General features: G+C 56.2%; 1 protein-coding gene across 1 annotated transcript in view; it reads right to left on the bottom strand.

Annotated features, from left to right (window-relative positions):
- Positions 1 to 616: 616 nt before the first annotated feature.
- The window catches only part of LOC112947562 (histone-lysine N-methyltransferase SETD2-like), a 37886-nt gene continuing 17389 nt past the window's right edge, over positions 617 to 21113 (bottom strand). Inside the window, exons 11-20 of the mRNA XM_026039673.1 lie at positions 20176 to 20811; positions 11745 to 11793; positions 10546 to 10726; positions 7136 to 7811; positions 5565 to 5699; positions 4830 to 4969; positions 3009 to 3120; positions 2453 to 2533; positions 2257 to 2358; positions 617 to 1245 (exon numbers count right to left, since the gene is read on the bottom strand). Coding sequence (XP_025895458.1) covers positions 1084 to 1245; positions 2257 to 2358; positions 2453 to 2533; positions 3009 to 3120; positions 4830 to 4969; positions 5565 to 5699; positions 7136 to 7811; positions 10546 to 10726; positions 11745 to 11793; positions 20176 to 20811 — 2274 coding nt within the window. The 3' untranslated portion in view covers positions 617 to 1083. The remainder of the gene's footprint in view (positions 1246 to 2256; positions 2359 to 2452; positions 2534 to 3008; positions 3121 to 4829; positions 4970 to 5564; positions 5700 to 7135; positions 7812 to 10545; positions 10727 to 11744; positions 11794 to 20175; positions 20812 to 21113) is intronic.

Raw genomic sequence — 21113 nt, 5'->3', positions numbered from 1 at the left:
GGCCGAGCGCCTGGCGGCGCCGCCCGACGCCAGCTCCCTCGTGTGAGCGCCGCGGACGCCGGGTCCCCGGGCTCGCCTTGGGGGGGTCGGGGGGCGCCCCGCGGCACCCAGGGCCGGGGCAGCAAGGTGCCGCGCGGAGGGGGTCCTGGGGACAAGGGGTGCCTGTGCGCAGAGCCGGCCCGTGCGCCCCTATGTGCCCCCCTACACCTGCATCTCATCCCTAGGCACCTGCAGGAGCACCCTCGTGCCCGCTGCACGCGCGGGCGCCGCATGCAGGGGGGCCCGCGGGCCCTACGGCTGCGCCCCGGGCACGTGCACACATCCCTATATCTACAAATACACGGATGTAAGCGCCGCGCACATCCATATATCTATAAATATAGGGATGTCAGCGTGTGCAGACAATATATGTGCACCTATACGGGCCCTCGTGGGCGTGCGGGGGTGTACGGCCCGGTCCCTGCAGCCGCATCCCCCCGCTCCCTCCGTCCGCGCCGCGGGCCGCGCAGGGTCTCGCTCCCCTTCCAGTGCTGTTTGGTTGTTTGGTTTAATTTTCTTTTTTTATGGTTTTTTTTTTTCGATTTTCTTTTTTACATAAAAATTTCCGTAAAAATTGGATAAAGTAAAATGATTTAAGCAGTAAAATCAATCTTATCAACAGAGCCCGAGGCCTGCGGCAAATCCCGAGGCGGCCTCGTCCGGAATATTTACATGATAACAGCGTCAAACCTCGCGGACCGGAACGGAACGGGGCCGGGGAGGGGGGAAGGAGGGAGAAAAAAACAACCCCCAAAACCAAAACTATCCTTACAAAGTGTTCCCGTCGTATCCGCACGTGTCGGGGCTAAAAGCGGGAAAAGGAAAACCCCCCCAAAAAACCAAAAAAACGGAAAAAAAATTATCAATATATTCACATATACGTTAAAATATAATACAGGTGTCGGCGAGGGGGGCGCGGGGCTTCCCCGCGGTGCCCCCGGCTCCGGCGCCCGTCCCTGCCGCGCTCCGTGGGGAACGATTCCTGGTGGGCATCGCCGGGGCACGAGGGGCCCCGCTGGCTCCTCCCTGGCGGTCTCGAGGGGGTTACTCCAAGTCCGTGTCCTCTTTGGGTTTGTAGATGACCCCAAACTTCTGCATGTACTTCTTGATGTACTCCTTGGTTTTGTGCTTGACGTTCTCGTTGCACTCCAGGTCCTCGGGGTTCTTGCAGTACTTGAGCTCCTTGTTCATGACGCCGTGGGTGAGCTGCCGAACGAGAGGCTGGTCAGGGCTTGGCCACCGCCCCGGGTGCTCCTGGCCACCACGGGCCCAGGGCTGGTCGTCACGATGGCCGCTATGGGCCAAGGTGCCGTGCTGGAAGCCATGGGACAAGGTCATGGCCACCACATTGGCCACCGTGGGTCAAGGTTCTGGTCATCATGGGCCAATGTTCTGGTCACCACAGCACAAGGTCCTAGCCCTTGTGGGACAAGGTCTAGACAGTTACCAGGCTGGATACCATGGACTAAGGTCCTGGCCACCATGCTGGCCACCACAGGCCATGGTTCTGGCCACCACAGCACAAGGTCCTGGCCCTTGTGGGTCAAGGTCCTGGCCATGACATTGGCCACCATGGGTTGAGGTCCTCACCCTTGTGGGCCAAGATCCTGGCCACCATGCTGGCCACCATGGGTTGAGGTCCTCACCCTTGTGGGCCAAGGTCCTGGCCACCAGGAGACAAGATCCTGGCCACCATGCTGGCCACCATGGGTTGAGGTCCTCACCCTTGTGGGCCAAAATCCTGGCCACCATGCTGGCCACCATGGGCTGAGGACCTCGCCCTTGTGGGCCAAGGTCCTGGCCACCATGGGCTGAGATCCTGGCTCCCATCCCAGCTGCCCAAGGTCCCGGGCACTGCGGGCTGAGGTCCTGGCTACCATGCCAGCCATCACGGGCCAAGGTCCTAGTCCCCACACCGGCCACTATGGACTGAGATCAGGGCCACCATGGGACAAGGTTCTGGCAGCCCACCACTATGGGCTGAAATCCAGGGTCAAGGGCCTGGCACCGGGCTGGCCACCATGGACCGAGGTCCCAGCTGCCACAAGGAGAGGTCCTGACCATCAGAGGTGAGGTTCTAGCCACCATACCGACCACTATGCGCTGGCGCCCACATCAGCTATCTCATCGTGGGCTGAGATCCTGGCCACCACGCCAGCCTCTCCGGGGCCACACTGAGCAGGGCAGAGAGGCCACTCGTGCCGGGGACGCCCTTACCTTGCGCGCCAAGTGCTTGAAGTCCTCGGTGGTGGTGATCCTGCCCACCTTGCAGTCGGGCTTGCGGTAGGGGTTCAGGCACTGCACGATGAACTGCGACATCTGCGGAGAGGACGGGAGGTGTCAGCGGGGCCCGGGGCACCCCCGGGAGCCCACGGACACCAGGGCCCCCGTGCCCAACCCCGGCCACACTCACTTCTTTCCTGAAGACCTCCTTGCTCTTCTTGGCCAGCTCGCTCGACGTGTCCGCTTCCGCCGTCTTGGGCTTCTTGGAAGACTGCATTGGTGGCGGGGGGGGGAAAAGAAGGAAAAGGGGGTAGAAAAATAATCCATGGGCTGCTCTTATTGTGGGGAGCGCAGGCAGTGAGCACCCGCAGGTGCCCGTGTCGCCTACCTACATGCAAGGGCCACCACCTCCACCCAAGGGCCACCACCTCCATCCAAGGGCCACCAGCTCCATCCAAGGGCCACCACCTCCACCCAAGGGCCACCACCTCCATGCAAGGGCCACCACCTCCATGCAAGGGCCACCAGCTCCACCCAAGGGCCACCACCTCCATGCAAGGGCCACCAGCTCCATCCAAGGGCCACCACCTCCATCAAGGGCCACCAGCTCCATCCAAGGGCCACCACCTCCATCAAGGGCCACCAGCTCCACCCAAGGGCCACCACCTCCACCCAAGGGCCACCAGCTCCATCCAAGGGCCACCTTAGCGGGGGGCAGCCGAGCGCCCCGCGCCCGCCGCTCTTACCTTCATGGGGTTCTCGTCGTACGTGGGGGTGCCCAGGTCCATCTCGGCCTCGTGCTCCAGGCTGGCGTCGTCCCCGGGGCTGTCCCAGGTCGGCGGGTCCCACTGGGTTTGCCTGCGGAAGGACACGGCGCTGTGACCCACGCGGGACGCAAGGACAAGCGGGACAGGGAAAGGATGGAGAGCCGGGATACTGCAGAGGCCGCTGCCTTCGCACGGCCACAGGATTCCCGGGATACAGCAGGAAGCACCGGACGGAGCAACAAGGGCTCCAAGGCTGAGGCCACAAGTATTTTCCGTCCCCAGCGCGGCGGCCGCCGAGAGCCGGAGCTTTCCCTGCATTATGGAGGGAAACGCAACGGAGCGGCTGCTCCTCGGAGCCTCCCGGCGCTCCAGAGCCCTCCTGGGAAACCTCACGGCACTCCCGGGCTTTCTACGTGTCAGGAAACGCCGCCGGAAAAAATGCGGCGCCGCTCGTTGCAACAAGCCCGGCGGCTTTCCCGGCACACTGCTGGATTGCCCAGCGGCTCGGGAATATCCCGGAGGGCAAACGACGGGATTCTGCTGGATGGGAGGAGATTTGAGATAGCAGAGCAAGAAAAGCGTGCGGACAAGGAGGATTTCTTCCCTTTTTTTTGCAGTGAGAAGATGCCTTTACAAGGACCTCCAAGCATGCAGCCTTGAAAAGGTCAAGATTCCCTATATTATTATCCCGATTATCCTGAGTTAATGGCCTCACGGAGGCCTTGGCTGCGCATGAGGCTCGGCCTCGTCACCTTGTTTCGGATGGAGGCCACCAAACCCCTGGTCGCCCTCAACATCTCTCCCACCTTTGGTGGGGTTTGGAAGGTCTCCTGTTTTGCCCTCGGAGCAAATCTGGCGTTTAGGGATAACGGGGGGGACAGTGTTTGCTAGGAGGAAACGGGAAAGGTCGATGGATACGGAGAAGACGGATACAAGCAACGCTCCTTTCCGAGCCGCATCAAGCCGCTGTCCACGTTCGTCTGGAAAAAAACATGGGCTCAACCCTGCAAGAAGGTGAGATCCCACAGAGGGCTCTCAAAAGATGGAAATGGCAAAAAAAAAATCCCTTTTAACGGTGCCAAATTCATGCGTTTCCTTTTCGATCTGTTCCCAGGCAGGGCTCCAAACCCGGCATACCTTCGGGAGCAGCTCACGGAGCAGCCAGCTGGGAAGCGGAATTTCCTCCCCTTTCTTGCTCAAGACCAGACCAGAAGCTTCACGATGGAAAAAGTGAGAGCGCCGGGGACGGATAACAGCCTTTGGATGCTGCTCGCATCCATGAAGAGCTCGCATCCACAGGCTGCTCCGTCCTCAAAGCTCCTAAGGGTTTTCACGGTGATCCCGTTTGCCCTTGTTTGTGGCCAAAGCCACTCTGGGACCCAGGAGAGCACGAGGGGACACGGTCTCTGTCGGTGGACACCCGGTGAGGCTCCAAAGATGGGGAGAAAAGCGGCATTTTGGCAGGTTTTGAAGCCAAAGGAGCAAAGAGAAGATGTGGAAGTAAATAAAGGGCACCTGGTGAAGGTGCTGCACCTCTGAGGAGCACAATCCTGAGGACATCAACCTTGGGAAATGCAGGAGACCCAAGTCATCGTTGGCAACGCATCGGTGCCGTCCGTCTGCTCCCCCAAAGCAGAGCTCTGAGCCCAGGACTGATTTTTGGGGGACTAAAGATGAGTTTTGGGCCCCAGCAGCCTCTCCCCTGCCTCGTGCTGCCTGCCGGTGTTTGGTGGTGATTCCTGGGCTGTCTCCCACCCCTGGGACATCCAGCTCCGGGGCCGAGCCCGGCGGGCCGCTCACCTCGTGACCACGTGGTAATAGTAGATCTTTCCCTCGGGATCGCGGGCCGTTTTCCAGTTGGGAGGCAGGACGATGGTCTTGGGTTTCGGAGGCGATGGCGGGGGCAGGTCCAGAAGGTTATTCGTCACCACGAGCTCCGGCTAAAAACATCAGAAAAGGTGTTGAACGGGAAAAGGAAAGGAGTAGGGAGAGCCCCAGCATCCCATAACCATCATTGTCCTCTCCTTCCCTTGTCTCTACTCAACAGGAGCTCAAGAGAGTCCATAAGCAGCAATTCCAGAAGGGTTGAGGTTGGAAGGGACCTCTGGAGATCACCCATAAGCAGCAATTCCAGAAGGGTTGGGGTTAGAAGGGACCTCTAGAGATCCCCCCAGTGCAGCCCCTGCTCCAGCAGGGACACCCAGAGGGCATCCCGGTGGCACCCAGGTGGGCTGGGAAGATCTCCATAGCAGGAGCCTCCCTGGGCAGCTTGGGCCAGGGCTTGGGCACCCTCATGGGACAGTTGTTCTTCCTCACATGGAGCTGGAACCTCCTGCAATGCTGCTCCCAAATTCATCATGTAGGATGTGACACCTAGACATGGATCTCCAGCCTAGAGTCCCAATGGTACCAGCACACCACAGTGGGGTAACACACTGGCTGGTATCACCAACGCGTTGGCCTCCTCTGGGTGCCACCATCACCTCCTCTCACCACCACAATCAAGCAAAGAGACATCAAACGAGCGTCCCTTACCTGCTGGATGGGCTGGGGCTGGCCGGCCGCCACGATGGTGGTCACGGCTGCGGGCGGCTGCACGATGACTCCCTGCGGATGGGCCGTGTAGATCTGCTGGCCTTGGATGTACTGGAGACCCGGCTGCGCGTAGCTCTGCAACGGAGCACAGCAGCTTCAAACTCTGGTCCCAAAGGGCTTCATGGCTCCCCTCGGCCTCACTGCAACATCTCCTGGTCTAAACTTGTCCAAAATTCTCCATGCCAAGGCCAGAGAGGGTTTAAGAAAGGACCTCTAAGTGCTTAAAGACCTGGGAATTTTCCCTTGTGGACTTTACCTTCCAGAAGGTTGAGGGCCTTTTTCCTGGTCTTTGTAACCCTGCCCCATACAGATATTTTCAACTCTCAAGGCCAAAAGCCAGGAGAAGATCAGAAACACAAGAAATTAAGCAGTCTGATGACATCTGTCACTGAGAGGAAGCCCTCAACACTTGCAATTGATTCACTATCAATGGAAAATCTGCAATCAAAATCAAATATTTTTTCTACAAAGTCAAGGATTGTTAAAAATCGTCCCAGCGCAGGGAGGCCATGGTGGGCCTGGAGACACCTCCAGCAGGAACGTGCTCCTGTGCAAGGAGCACTTCCCCAAGGTCAAGAGAAGCCAAGAGTCTCCCCATGTCATTAAGCAGCCCAAAGTTGCTCGGATGGAGTGAAACTCTCCATCCATGTGCAACCACGCTGCTGGATGACGTTGGGAAGCACCAAAGCCAAAGAGGACTTCTGGGAAGCTCCAGAGTTACCACTACCTGCTCACGCACAGCCCCAAATCACAGACTCAGATGGTCCCAGCTGAGAAGGACTGGAGAGGAGCTGTGCTAAAAGTTGCTCGGCTCTGTTAGTTAGAGCTTACAGTAGAAAATGTTGGTTTTTCTTCCTGCTGGAGAGGTCTCATGACACAAGAGAAGCGTTCACCTCTCTTCTTAATGGGCCAAATGCTTCAAGGGAGACAAGAGTTGATCTCTCAGAGCTGAAGGCAATGAGGAGGAGCCACCAAACCACCCAGCTATGGCAAGTTCTGGCCCGACACCAGACACCAACAGCACCAACAAGACAACGTTTTGCTCCTCAGAGGAGAGCAAGGGGCTGCCAGTGCCACAACTGCACCAAGGGGAAAGGGCTGGATACCCCGTGTGCCGCTACAGCTCTCACTTCACCACCAGCCTGGGGCACCAGGTCCCCCAAAGCAGCTCATCTTACCTTCTCAGACCTCCCCTGGCACAGATTTCCATTTCACAGCTTGAGGAAGTAGCCTGTGTTTACAAGAACCCCGTTTCTGGAAGGGCCCTGCAGGTCTCCACCTTCACGTCCTACCTTACCTTGCAAAGGCAGAAGCTCCTGCCCAGAATATGCTGTTCATGGGACTCGACATTCAAAAACTACCCTGTGTTGAACACGTTAGGAACAGCCTCAGCCCAGCTGCCACCTCCTGCTTGGTCCCACCAACCTAGACGTCCTGCAACTTTGTGCACAGCAAATACCCGTCCCCAACGTGTTTTTTCCCCTGGGAAAGCTGTAAAATCACGGAATTACCTGCACAATCGGCGGCGTCGCCTGCGAATACGGGGACGTGACCCCATAAACAGTCTGACAGGTCTGTCCCTGGTAATAAATGGCCGGCTGCGACTGGGCGGGCGAGTACTGCTGCGGCACAGCCACGGGCTGCTGGCCCGAGTCCCACACGCCGTAGCCCTGGCCCTGCACGGGCCCCGGCGCCGGCACGGGCAGCACGGCCACGCCGGCCTCCTGGTGGCCCACGGCGTCGGCGGGCGCCACGTACGGCGGCGCCGGCACCTCCATGGCGGCCGCGACGTGCTGCACGACGGGCACGGGCTGCGCCGGCGGCAGCGCCGGCTCCACCGCGGGGCCCACCAGAGGCTGCGGGTGCTCGTAGGGCGCCGGCGAGCACATGGAGTCCATGCTCGGCGTGGGCAGCAGCACCTTGCCGGCGTTGGGGTTGCTGGGGTCCACGTAGGCCTGCATGGGGTAGCCGGGCGGGTAGCCCATGAAGCTGTGGTGAGGGGTGCCGTAGGCCAGGGGGTCGTAGGGAAGGGGTGATGCCATGCCCAGGTTCTGCAGCTGCTGCTGCTGCTTCTGGGCCTCGCGCTGGGCCACCTCCTGCTCAAAGAGCTTGCGGCGCTCCTCGGTGGAGAGCTTGTTGCGGTCCTTGAGGCGGGCCTTCTTCTTGGAAGAAGCTGGCGTGTCATACCTGGGAGGGCGAGGGAGGGAAAGGCTCCGTGAGACGCGCACGGAAGCACCCGGGCGCCCGGGAGGTCCTCCAGCGGCAGGGCAAGGAGCGGGAGCTCCCGCGCGGGAGCGGGACCCACCACCCAGGCTGCTCCTCTGCTTCGGGCTTCTGCGCCAGCCGGGCTGCTCCCGAGGAGCAGGAAGATCCGCAGGATGAGGATGCTCCTGCTGAGGTGCAGTGGCCTCCACCACCTCGGGCTCGGGAGCAAAGGGAGACCCGGGCTGCAGGGTCCGCATCGGGGGACACGGAGGCCACCAGGGCTGCACTGAGGGCCACCAGGAACCCAAGGGGAGAGCAGAGCGAGGTGCTCCCTCCACACCACCCCAGAGTTCGTCCAGCCCGTGGGGCAGCATCTCTTGGGCATCAGGAGAAGTTTGATGGACACCAAGGAAACCCAAGCTGGGGAATAATCCATAGGGAAAAGCAGCCGCGTTGGGCTGTGGGGGCAGGAACCTCCATCCCCACCACAGCAACACGGAGCAAACTACCCACCGGCCCTTCCCTCTCCCAACCACCATCCCGGGGCTTCCAGGGGCTCGGATCCGGCACTCCGGGGAAGCACGCAGTGGAGCCGGCCCAGAGCAGCCTCTGGAGTGCGCGGACACAGACGTTCCTCAGGATAACAGAAGCGCCAGCTCCGGGCTCTGCTTGGAGTTGGGCTGTTTAGGAGACCACAGCTCCGGCCAGAAAGGAATTAGGAGAAGAAAGGACGAAGCGCGGGAGGACTCTTCTAAGGAGCAGGGATTTTTCACCCCAAGATGCGGAGCAGCTGCAGGGCTTTTTCCAAGGAGTTAAATAAATTGTTTTAAAAAAGGCTTAGGAACTTTGATCGGGCCTCAACCACGGAAAACGTCAGATCAAAGGTGGGAATTTTGAGACATTATGAGTGTGGTCAAATGGGGCTTATAAGCGAAAATGCTTTGCAGCTCTACATGTGGTGGGGTCCACAAAGCTCCAAGAATATCCTCAACATCCTGCCTTTGCATTCCTATGTTCACTTTGCATCCCAAACGCCTGTTGCTACCAATCCCTGAATCCACCCGGGTCCTCCGTCCTATTTGTGGAGCAGCTGATGTGTTAATAGGAACGGGGTCCAATGCGGGGTCCAATGTAAATAATTCAGGTCCTTCCCGAGCGGAGGAAAAAGTGGGAGAGAAAGGCAGGAGGATGGGAATGCTGCCAAGCCTCCCATCCTCGGAGAACATCCCGGGCCGGTTCTGCTCCTTCCATCCCCACTGCTGCACCCAGGAGGGCTCCTCCCCTGTTCTCCATGTTTATCAGGACCATTTAACAGGTATTTAAGCCCAAAAGAGCCGGAAGGCAAAGGACAACGTTCTCCTGAAACCCAACACTTTCAAGCCCACCTTTTTCAAGGTCTCAAGCTGTTCCTGTTCCACCCTGTTCATTCCTTCCTTTCTCCCATCTCCTCGCTCTCCTCCCATCCCTCCTGTCCCCATCCCTGGGCTCCCTTTCCATCCCCCGAGGCCTAACTGCAGGATCGGGGGCTCTCTGGCCCAACTTTTGGGCAGACCTTCCAAGCTTCTCCATGCAGCCCGAGGACACAAGTCTGCTGGGCTGGCCCCTTGGCCGCCTTACCCGCTCCCTTCAGATCCTCTTTCAGGGAGACAATAGCAGCCCCGGCTGCTTTTTAAGGGCGACTCCTTGGGAATGACGCTGCCTTTCCCACCGCCCGGCAGCTCCCTCCAACAAAAGGCAGCGCTTCTCTTCCCTTAATTAATTAGGAACTTTCGAGTAAGGGAAACTGCCCTCCTGCAAAGAGGAACAATGGAAAATAATTACAGTGGAACAGCCAATGGAATGGCCATTGAAGAAGGTGGTTCCCATGTTATTTTTAAAAATGTGGCGAGAGGTGGCACCAAATGGAGGCCCAAACGGGCAAGAAAAGGCTCCTGCAGTAACTGGGAGTGTTTTCTCCGTCTGCATGGCTCCTCGAGGGGAACCAGCTGGCTCCAGGCTGGAAAATGGACTTCTGCGTTGCAGTTATTTGTCTCTTAGCTCTTGCAAACGCGTGGAGCAGCGCAAGTCTGGTTGGCCCAAGTTGGTTAAATCCTCTTAAGAGACACAGGCCGTGCCACGAAGCCATTGCCATGGGAAAGGAGGAGAAATAGTGACAGAGAAGGGCTGCTGCTGCTCTACAGGATAATAAGCTCCTGTGTTATCTTCCTGGATGGCTCTCATGGTGCTCGTGCCCTCCAAGCGCTCCTGCAAGCATCGCTACCAGCCAGGGACTGCAACTCACCTTGTTCAGCTTGGAGAAGGCTGAGAGGGCATCTGATTAACATGTATAAATAAATGAAGGGGCAACGTAGGGAGGAAGGGGTCAAGCTTTTCTCAGTGGTGGCCAGTGACAGGACAAGGGGTAATGGGCGCAAGCTGAAACCCAGGCAGTTCCATCTCCAGGTGAGGAGGAACTTCTTCACTGTGAGGGTGACAGAGCAGTGGAACAGGCTGCCCAGGGAGGTTGTGGAGTCTCCTTCTCTGGAGGTCTTCAAAACCCGCCTGGATGCCACCCTGTGCCACATGCTCTAGGTGTGCCTGCTGGAGCAGGAAGGTTGGACTAGATGATCCCTAGATGTCCCTCCCAACCTTGAAGATTCTGTGTGATTCTGTGTATGGTATTTTCCTGAGAGAAATCTCCTTTTTCCCCCCAGTTTTCCCCGCTCCGAGCACTCACCTGTCTTCGGGCCTCTTGGTTCCCCGCTCGTACGCCGAGGACGGCGGCGACAAGGAATCGCGCCGCCTCTTCTTCTCCTTGCTCTGGCTCTGCCGCTCGGCATCGCGCTCGCGGGTCAGGACGGGGTTCTTGGGGGTCGGCGTCTGGTCCCGGTGGCCCACGGCCTCTCTCCCACGATCCGCTGGGAGGGATAGATGGGAACATAGGTTACAATTCAGTGTGTTCCATCTCCAGCTGAGGAGGAACTTCTTCACTGTGAGGGTGACAGAGCAGTGGAACAGGCTGCCCAGGGAGGTTGTGGAGTCTCCTTCTCTGGAGGTCTTCAAAACCCGCCTGGATGCCACCCTGTGCCACATGCTCTAGGTGTGCCTGCTGGAGCAGGAAGGTTGGACTAGATGATCTCTAGAGGTCCCTTCCAACCTTGAACATTCTGTGATTCTGTGAAGGGAGAGGGTTTCCATAGGTAGGAAGGGAAAACAGAGCTGGGAAGAGCAGTGCTAGCCCAAGTCCTCTGCCAGGTCCCAGTGCCACCGCCAGGGCTGGTCTGTGTGACCTTCTGGTGCTAACTACACCACCCAGATGGGAAGAGCTTTTAGGGTGGCTCAACGTACACAGCTGGAGATGTTAACACCTGACGTCAAGGACTGTCAGGAGCATCTATATGCTGTGAAGAAAAGCAACGCTGCACTGAGGATGGAACTCCACCTTAAAGCAGGTTCTTCCTCCAAGTACATCTCTTTTATTAGGAGTGACCCTACTGTCATATCCAGTAGGGTACGAGAGCAGGAGAGCAGGATCCACGAGGAGGCTCCAGGCCTCAGAAGACCAAGTTCAGCCTTTGGAGTATGGCAGAGAGCCCATCTAGGAGGGTAAAAAACATCTCCTGCTCTCTTGTCTGAGATGCCACATGGATGTTTTGTTCCATAGGGAAGTTGATTCGTCTTCTCTATTTATGTTTCACGCGTTATGGCTGGAGCTGCTGCCTATAGGAGACACCTGCAGCCCCCAAGCCAACAAGGTCAACCCCGCGCCCCTGCAGCACAAGCAACGGTGCAGCCCTAGCGTTGGTCTCCAGCACCCAAGACGACACATCCCAAGCTCCAGATGGACAACCTCGCTTGGTGGAGTGCTCCAGGAAAATCAGACCTTCCATAGGAGTGGAATTATAACAGGATAAATAAGGAGACATGACTACGTACCGCTGTTCTCCCTTTCCGCTTGGCTCTTCTTGGGGATCCGATAGACCTCCTGCAAAACAAGGCACAAGTCAGACTTTCAGGCCGGTACACGAGCGTATTCCCACTGTCTACAGGGCTGCCTGGACCATAAGGTGCTTCCCAAGGAGTTCTAGCAATTCCCTCATCACTTTAAAACAAAACCAGTCCAAAATTGGGTCTTTAAACATGTCACCGCGGTGCTTTCTATGCATTATCCCTCATCGGCACTTCCCGTTTCACCAGTTTTGGGGGTTTTTGTAGCAGAGGCTCCAGTGGAGCCACTGTGGAGCAAGCTGGGAGCAGACGGGCTCCAGGTTGGACACGTGGTGTTTGAGGAGATGGTCAGTGCCCCTCAAAGAGTGGTCAAAACCCTGCTATTTTACTACAGAAACCCGTTTGGCTCTTGGTTTCATGTATTAAGCAGCCCCCTCGGTGTCACAGGATCACAGGTTGGTTGAGGTCAGAAGGGACCTCCAGACTAGCTGATCTCCAGAGGTCCCTTCAACCCTTCTGGGACCATCTAACGCCCCACAACTTTTTAGGTCCCTGCTTCTAACTAGGGGCAGGAGCAGAAAACAAAACAGCTTGAGAAGCTCAGAAGTCCCACGTAGACACCTGGGTGAGGACCACAATGTGGTGACCCAAGCTAGCCTCCCAAGCACCCCTCTCCCTGCAGTTGCTTCATCTTCTGAAGACCAACCTTGCTGCTCACGTACCCAGCGGAGGTCTTGGGAAGCTCTTCTGAGCACTTTCAAACTCATTTTGAGCCTGAATCTGCCTAAATGACAGAGCAGGTAGAGGCTCTCGATAGCTGGGTTGGCACCAGAGTTCCTGGTTAGGTGGCCAAGCTGCTCCACCACCGGGACCTCTCAAACGGGGTCCCCAGCCCTTCTCCATGCACCTTCAGATGTTCCTGATAACGAGCGCGGCCACGGCAGGGAGGGAGCCTGAGGGGACAACGCAGATGACCACCCAGCCCCACGTGCAGCGTTGGGTTGTCCCTAACACTGACGCAAGCACAGGGAGCCCAAAACAAAGCAGAGAGACTCGCTGTCCTTCAACCACCACCACGCAGAATCAACCTGCCGCTGAGACTCCAGAAGACAAGTCCTTGGTTTGCATGAGTTTGGGTCAGGGGCCACCTCCACATCCCTGTGTCCCTCCCACAGAGCTAAGACCAAGACCATCATTCATCACCTAAGATCGCTTGTTGACCTTCTAGGATTCTCAGAGGGCCCCTGCAACTATGTTGTCACACATTTAAGAGTAAAAATGTGTTTATTCCTGTGGGCATTTCCAGGCAGGTCACGTCTTACAAGTCCCAGCACCAGCTCTTTCAGCTCAAAGCCTCCTGGCAGGCGGGGTCTGGAAGGGCAGAAGGTTTCTGCCCAATCGCCACCCAATGGCAGGAGTTCTGAACTAGGGTCTTAATGATCCCGCAGGATCTTTAAAACCATTGCATTAGGAAAATCCACATTTCCTTTCCATCCTTCTTCTCACTGCTGGAGTTAGAGCCACCCTGCACATGATGCTGAGGAGAAGGTGGCATCTCCAAGCGGGACAACAAGAGAGGTTGCTCCACGTTTCATACTTTATTGCTTCTCAGACAGCCCATGGACCCGCGCTTACGCCTCCTTCTCCAAGGAGAAGTCTCCAAGCTTCTCCAAGCTACGTTTGAAACTTCAGGCAAAGACTCGTGGAAGAGAGGGAGGGAAGGAAAAGAGCCTCAAAGGAAGGACGTTGAGTGCATTTTGCTAAGCTGGAAGGCACTTAAGACCTCAAGCTATCTGAGACAGAAACCACTTCTCACAGACAGGGGCAGCCCATGACACCTTCGGATCTGCTACAAGAACTACAAAACCCACGCGAGCTGTGGGACCTTAAAGACCATCCTGGTCTTTAGAGGGAGGAGAAAGACCTGAGGTGTCAACGTTGTTCCTGGACACCTCAGAAGCTCAACCCAAGATTAAAACCCCCCTGGGGTTCTGGTCCTACGAACACCAAGACTTCTTGGCTAAATAGGAGCGAGAGGGTCTGTGGAAAGGAAATGAGGGACGGACTGGTTAATATTTGGGCTTTCTTGGAGACGGAGCGACTCAAATGCCCGTGCAGGGCTGAAGCCATCAGAAGAAACCCACCTAGCAAAGCAAAATATAGGGTTTTAGAGAGTCAAATAGCTATTTTGGTTTTGAATATTTTCTGCATCTCTCATCTTTTCAGGACGAGAGCCAAGCACCATCCTGCTCTCAACCTTGGGCTTCCAAGGACTGAGTCCCGGCACAACTCAACAAACGTGGGCAGCTTCAGCATCCAAAAAGGCTCTACCTGCATTGGTGGAGGGCCACCATGGGGCACATCAGGTAGGACCAGCCCCAAAAAGGAGACATGATGGGGAATAGGTGGCACCAGGACCAGGAACACCTCTGTTGTCCTTCCCTTCCTTTCAGCACCCTTCCAGATGGATGCAACGTTTGCCACGACCTCTTCAGCCATCAGAAGCACCAGCAACATGCCCTTGGTAATGGTGGTCTCCACATATTCCCAGGATATCACGATGGAGTTAAAAAAAAATGAAGTTCTTAGGATGTTTTTAATGGAAACTAAAGAAACCACAAAGTGTCTCACTGTTTTGCCTAGAGGCAGATGCAGCAGGAACGTGTTGGGACAAAAAAGCTACACGATGCTGTGAAATCTGTCCCAAGCAAGGAGCTGCTAGGGCTCCTTTCTGGAGTATTTATACTTCCTCGAGTATAAATACCCGAGTATTTATAGTATATAACTAAACAGAGATAATTGTTGGGAGCAGCGTTAAGGAAGAGGGCTCCACAGCAAGATCTCCTTCGTCAAATTAACTGCCCAGGTGAAACAAAAGGTAATTCCAGAGAGTTGCTGGAGAACAACGTCTTGCTGGAGGGCATCTCGGGGCACATCTAGCGGCTGCAGAACTGCCAGGATCGGTCCAGCGAGGGGCAGAGGGAGTCTTTGGGAACATAGGACGCTCGGAAGCGTCCTATGAAAACCAGATGGTGGCCAAAGCAGATGCAAGGCAGGGAGTTTTCCAAAGGCCGGCTTTATTTTTGGAAAGGGAAGCGGCCAGCTCGCGCAGGCACCGGCGCCCAAGCGAGGCAAGCGCCGCTAAGCGAGGCCCAACGCTTCTCTGCCTTGGAGGGCAACGTCTCAGGAGCTCCATGGAAAACTAACTGCAAGAAAAGGAGGAGCGATGGGCAGAAGCTTGCTGCAAACGGGGCACGGAGAGCATTCTGGCCACCTGGTTGCAATGTTTTATATCAAAGGGAAAGGCAGAACGACGGAGCGATCTCAAGACTCGGAGGATATCTTGGTAGGAGAAGGTGTGTAGTGAGATCCTCTTGGGAAATGTGCCCATTAAGCACCATTTTTCACCTAATGGGACAAAAGTACCAATGTAGCTGGAGTTCTGTGTGTAGGTTTGGATTCCCCAGGGCAAGAGGGACATGGATCTCCTAGAGAGGGTCCAGCGGAGGGCAACCAAGATGATGAAGGGACTGGAGCATCTCTTGTATGAGGAAAGACTAAGCGAGCTGGGCCTGTTTAGCTTGGAGAAGAGAAGGCTGAGAGGGGATCTGAGTAACATGCACCAGTACATGAAGGGGGAATGTAGGGAGGAAGGGGCCGAGCTCTTCTCGGTGGTGGCCAGTGGCAGGCCAAGGGGCAGTGGGGACAAGCTGACACCCAGCAGGTCCCATCTCCACGGGAGGAAGAGCTGCTGCACTGGGAGGTGCCCGAGCCCTGGCCCAGGCTGCCCAGGGAGGCTGCGGAGGCTCCTGCTCTGGGCATCTCCCCAAGCCGTCTGGGTGCCAGCGGGTGCCCCGTGCTCTGGGTGTCCCTGTGGAGCAGGGGCTGCACTGGGGGAGCTCCAGAGGTCCCCTCCACCCTCAACCAACCTGTGTTTCTGTGAGAAAAGTGGAAGGGCAATGGCCTGGACTCGCACAACCCCAAGTACCGAAGGCACCACAGGGTGGAACCTGCTGAGCAGGGAAGAGGCTCGGGTTGAATGAACAAGCCAAAGGGCCAACAGAGGCTCCGTCCATGCTTAATCCCTAAGCCAGGAGTCAAGAGGGATTCAAGATGGGCAACATCAACCGCTACATTTGGTGAGGACCTCTAAACCTCAGACAGGAGCAAAAGCCCCTCTGCAGAAACGCTGCAAGAGCAAATGCAGCACCGGGGCTCCCAAGAGGTTGGGCAGGAGGAGCTCCACAACCCTGCCTGGATCGAGGTGCAGCAAGTGCCATTTGGGAAGACTGCTCTCCGGGCAAGAAGAAAGTTCAGTTTGTCTGTCCGGGTCACTGCAGTCCTGCTATCCCGGCACAGCCTAATGATTAACCTTGGAGAAAGGCTGTTTGGATCACACAAGAGAAAGTCCACCTAGACTAAACCAAATAGCAAGGACAGTGTCTTAGACTTGAATTCCAAGTCATGGTGAAATAACTCTCAGGACTTAAGTGTCCAGCTAAACCCTTTTAAACCCAAGAGAGATGTCCCCTTCAAAAGCTTTTTTTTAAAAGAAGAACCCCTCCAACTTGCAGGAGAGGTTTTGTGGACCCTCACAGCCACAGCTGGGGGAAGCTCTCAGCTTCTCCACGACAAGCTTCAGGGCTCCAAATAACCAGAGCCGCTGCAAAGCCTCTGCTTTGGATGGTGGAGCTGCAAGCCTGGCTTGAGATAAGCAGCAAGGAACCCCCCCAAAGAATAGACTACCCTCAAAAAGGCTTCACTATTAGAGCTCAGTCTAAGTTAAAGCCCTAGTGAAACCCTAAGGCTTCAGCCCTAGTTACTGGAGCACGAGCCAGCAGAAGGTCTTGATGACAGAGGTTTCTCCACGGCTTCCTGGTGGTGTTTGCGTCCGTACGTCGGCACCAGCAGCCAAGCTTGCTCCAAACCGGGGCCGCTACGAGGTCCTCGTTCCCGAGACGCCCTTGGGGGACGGCGCCGTGAGGACAAGCGGCGCGTCCGGCCGCGCCGGGCTCCACGGGGCCTTACCTGAGGTCCTGGGCTAAGGAGATGTCCAGGGGCATCAGTCGCCCGGAGGGTGGCAAGGAGCCCAGGCTGAAAACGTGAGCCTCGGCGCAGCGCGCGCGCGTGCCCGGCGCGCCGGGGATGGGACAGCATACAGAAAGGTATATAAAATAGAGGTATATATATATAAAAAAAGAGCTCACTTAATCCTTTCACGCCAGGGGGTTGTGATTTTTCCCCGAGCGACGGCCACTGCCGGCAACGCACCGCAATTACGCCGGCATCCCCGAGTTAACCACCTCTGTCCTCCTTGCACCTATTACATTTGCCATGCCCCATGCAGCTTCCCAAGCATCTTCCTGCGTCTTCAGCGCGGGCACGCTACGGTCTCGCCCTTCTTCGGCGCGCACGTGGAAACGGAGTGGAGCAAAGGAGACACTTGGAGAGCTGCTGGTGTTACCAAGCTCCTCGCTGCCCTGAGAAGCTGGATGGAAACGGTTGCAATTACCAGGGGGGCATCGGCAAGACTAGGGAGGACAGAGCTTAAGTCACAAGACCCTCCCACCCTCCCGTCCGGCGGCAGCGGCTTTGGAGAGATGTTCGGATGTTCCAACACTCGATCCAAGCGGGTGGGAAGGTTGGCAGGGTGGGAAAAGCACCTTGTTCTCTTCCCGTTTGGGTGACTTAAGTCCTCCCGTGGCTTTGAGGAGCTCCAGGGACCACCTGGAGCTCCAGCACGAGGCCGGTAGCTGCAGCGGTCTCCCCTCTCTTAGCTTAGTCTTCTCATTTAGAAATCAGGATTACGGGGCCTAACTAACCCCTGCGGTGCCTAGTTAACCCCTAAACCAGTTTCTGATGAGGTGACAAGTTGGACAGAAGTAGTTAACTCTGGAGTGCCCAAGAAGGGGCAGGACACGTTGCAGCCAGGTCTCCCCAGGGTCGCTTTGCACTACAGACATTAGATATTAGCCCCAGATATTGGGATTACACCTAAATTGGGATCAATACCCACGTCCCTAAGACCAGAACTGTCCTGCAGGTGGTTCCGAGGGTCCTTTTAGACCCAGGAGGTGACACGCACTAGAACACAGCGACCACCATGACGGAGAGGAGATGCCACCACGTCTTGGTGGCAGCTTGTGATGGGAGCGATTGCAGAGCCCCAAACCTCAACCTGTCCCAGCCCTGGGGGACACCCAGCTCCTCTGGGAGCCAACACTTAGTGTCAACACGACACTGTCAGCCCAAATTTGGTGTCAAAGCCACCAAATTTAACAAAAGCCGCGCGAGTTTCGCAGAACTTCACTTTTTTGGTGATGAAGCAGTTTTGGGTTTGTTTTCCTTCCTCTGTTTTGAGGTTTAAACCACACAACGCGGGATCCCGAAAGCAAAACCATCCCGGTACAAACAGAAGAGCGAACCCGTGCAGCGCAACACAAACATCATTTGAAGTGAGTTGAGCTTCCCATTCAAACCATCCATGGAATTAGCAACGTATGGAGACGGCCTCTCCTTTAATTTAACCAAAAACTCAGCCCGATCCCACTTAACCATAAACTCAACCTGACTCCACTTAAAGCAAGGGGCACGACCTAACGCTCTGCTTAGGACCATATTTTAATCCTCTGTTTAGGACCATCTTTTAGTTCCCTGCCTACACGGCGACGTCTCAGCTCTCCTCCCACTGGGATTTTAAGGCCCGAATGATTACGGTCAAGCAAAGGCTCGAGGGGATCGGATTCTTCTGAAAAATCCAGAAATAAAAGTAAGAATTCGCCCAAGTCTTGCATAAACTGCATTATTGGACTTTAAATACTAAATAATAAATTGTACGTTATGAATGTGTTTAGAGCTGCAGGTGAAGTGTGATGGACTTGGAGATCACCATGGTCTCCTCCAGCGGTGCACGGTGCCAATACTACGTGTATTACCTGATATTTTTAATAGTTTCCTCTAAAGCCATTACTCAGTGGCCACTTTTGAGGAGAAAAACCCACTTTTTGGCCACACGATGCAGCCCAGTGGAAATTTGCTTAAGGAGAACGTCCAGCAACGAAAGCAGGGTGGACTTTGCATGATGAGAAGGGCACAGGCCTCTGCTGTTGGGGTCACCAACACTCGGTGACCGAGGGACACTCGGACATGGACACGACTGCATCTTGGGTGCAGGGAGGGGGCAGGAAGAACTTACAACCACCAGGACTTTGGCCATCTTGGTGGTGGAAGGGTCCTTCAAGGCTCCAAGGTGGCACCTTCCCCATGCCCTTGACTTCTCAGCTGCATCGGCAGCAGACGCCACTCTGACATTTTAAAAGAAAAACTCTCTTTTCGTCCCCATGAGCATCTAGGGGAGCAGCAGGTGGGTGAGGAGCTTCAGAAGGCCTCAAGAAACCCCAGAAGGCTGAAGATCAGCGGCCCACGTGGGCCACCTGCACCGCCCAGGAGACCTCTGCCCGATGGCAGCAACGGGCACCACCAAATCCTGCTCCTAAAGGAGTTACCAACTCCAGATCTTGGTGGAAGCAAGACATGAAGCCACTGCACAGCTAGGTATCTTTCAAGGTATCTTTAAAGGTTCTAGCTGTCTTTCAAGGTCTGGATTTGTATCCCCAAATCTGGATTTTTACCCCATTACACAGATTGCAAAAACTGAGAGGTTAATCCAGCACGAAGAGTAATACGGAGAGATTGTCCAAGTGCCAGTGATTGGGTGATGAAAAGCAGATGTTCACAGAACAGGAGAGCCTGATAATCTCGTGATAAGTGAATTTAAGAGTAGATGGTTGGTCATTTGTTTCAGCACTGATAAACACAGGAGGTTCCATCTCCAAGTGAGGAGGAACTTCTTTACTATGAGGGTGACAGAGCCCTGGAACAGGCTGCCCAGGGAGGTTGCGGAGTCTCCTTCTCTGGAGGTCTTCAAAACCCGCCTGGATGCCACCCTGTGCCATGTGCTCTAGGTGTGCCTGCTTGAGTGGGAAGGTTGGACTGAGGTCCAACCTCCAAGAGATGATCTCTAGAGGTCCCTTCCAACCTCAACCATCCTGTGATTCTGTGAAACCCTCAACCAGCACCGCGCACCACGTTGTCGCTAGCCTCTTATTTTCAGCGCAGTTGAGATGAACCTCAACCGCTAAAACCTGGGTGACTAAGTTCTCTTTGTGGCGGCCAAGGTGAACTACCTGCTCCTCTCGGCGCGCGACACACCAGCACCCAACAAGCTGCTACCAGTCGCGGACGGGGCCATTTGCAATGAAGGGATATGGACGGGAAGCACCCGGAGAAGCCCTCTGGGGAGCAGAGGCAGCCTTGGCGGTTGAGCGTTCACCAGGAGGACAAGCACATGGTTGCCCGCGGCCCTGCAACGCGAGCGTGGCGCTGCTGGAGCTGCGGGGCAGCACGGAGCACCTCTTACCTTCAGGTCCTTCCAGACGTCGAGCAGCCTGGTGGCCAGGTCGCTCACGTCCACCATCTTGTCCGTTTGCTCCTGGCTCCTCTCGCTCTCCACGTCGGAGACGCCTTCTTCCTCGTCCTGCGACGGCGTCTCCATCGTGATGGGCTCCTCCAGCTTCGTCCCGTTGCTCTCTTTGGCCTCGGCTTCGGGCTCGGCCTCCAGCTCCAGCGACTTGCTGCTCTCCACCGCGCCGTCCACGGCAGCTTTGGGCTCCGACTGCTGGGGCTGCTCCTCCGACCCCTCCGTGGTGGTGCCCTCCAGCTGGTCCAAGTCCTCTTTGCCCTCCTTGCCTTCCAGCTCGCTGGTTGTGTCCGAGATGGCGCTGTCCATGCTGTTCTCGCTGATGATCTTGAGCCTCCGCAGCACCAGCTTCTTGGGGGTCTCCGTGTCGGCCTCGGCACCCTGCTTGGCGGCCAGGTCGGGCGTGTTGAGCGGCGTGTGAGCGCGCGACGTGTTCTCGCTCGAGTAGCCGTCGCCCTCGCTGAGCTGCGGCACGGCGCTCTTGGTCTGCGCCCAGCGCTGGATGATGGGCAGCACTTTGCTCTCCTCCAGCATGTTCTTGTTGGGAATGGGCAGCAGCTCCAGCGTCTTCATGATCTGGGTGCCAAGACAAAACCAGAGCTGTTAGGGGGCAGCAGAAAACCAGCCCCGGCCCGGAGTGGGTCCCCAGCCTTGGTGAAGACATCCCCAGCACGCCAAGCAATGGGAGCAGGAGCTACCTCTAGCTTCCACAGTTATACACTCCAGGGATTAACAGGCCTCTGCATTTAAAAAATAAATTAAAAGTCACACACTACTACAAAATTCAGCATATTTTAACTGTTTTCCTTAAGCTCACAACAGAATTCCCATGCCAAGAAGAAAGAAAAAGCAGGATGTGGGATCCTAGGCTCTACCTT

Source organism: Nothoprocta perdicaria, unplaced genomic scaffold (genome assembly GCF_003342845.1).
Source record: "Nothoprocta perdicaria isolate Ctin4 unplaced genomic scaffold, notPer1 scaffold_237, whole genome shotgun sequence".
Lineage (NCBI taxonomy): Eukaryota > Metazoa > Chordata > Aves > Tinamiformes > Tinamidae > Nothoprocta > Nothoprocta perdicaria.
The sequence above is the reverse complement of the archived record's forward strand: the minus strand, read 5'-3'. Positions and strand labels throughout refer to the sequence as shown.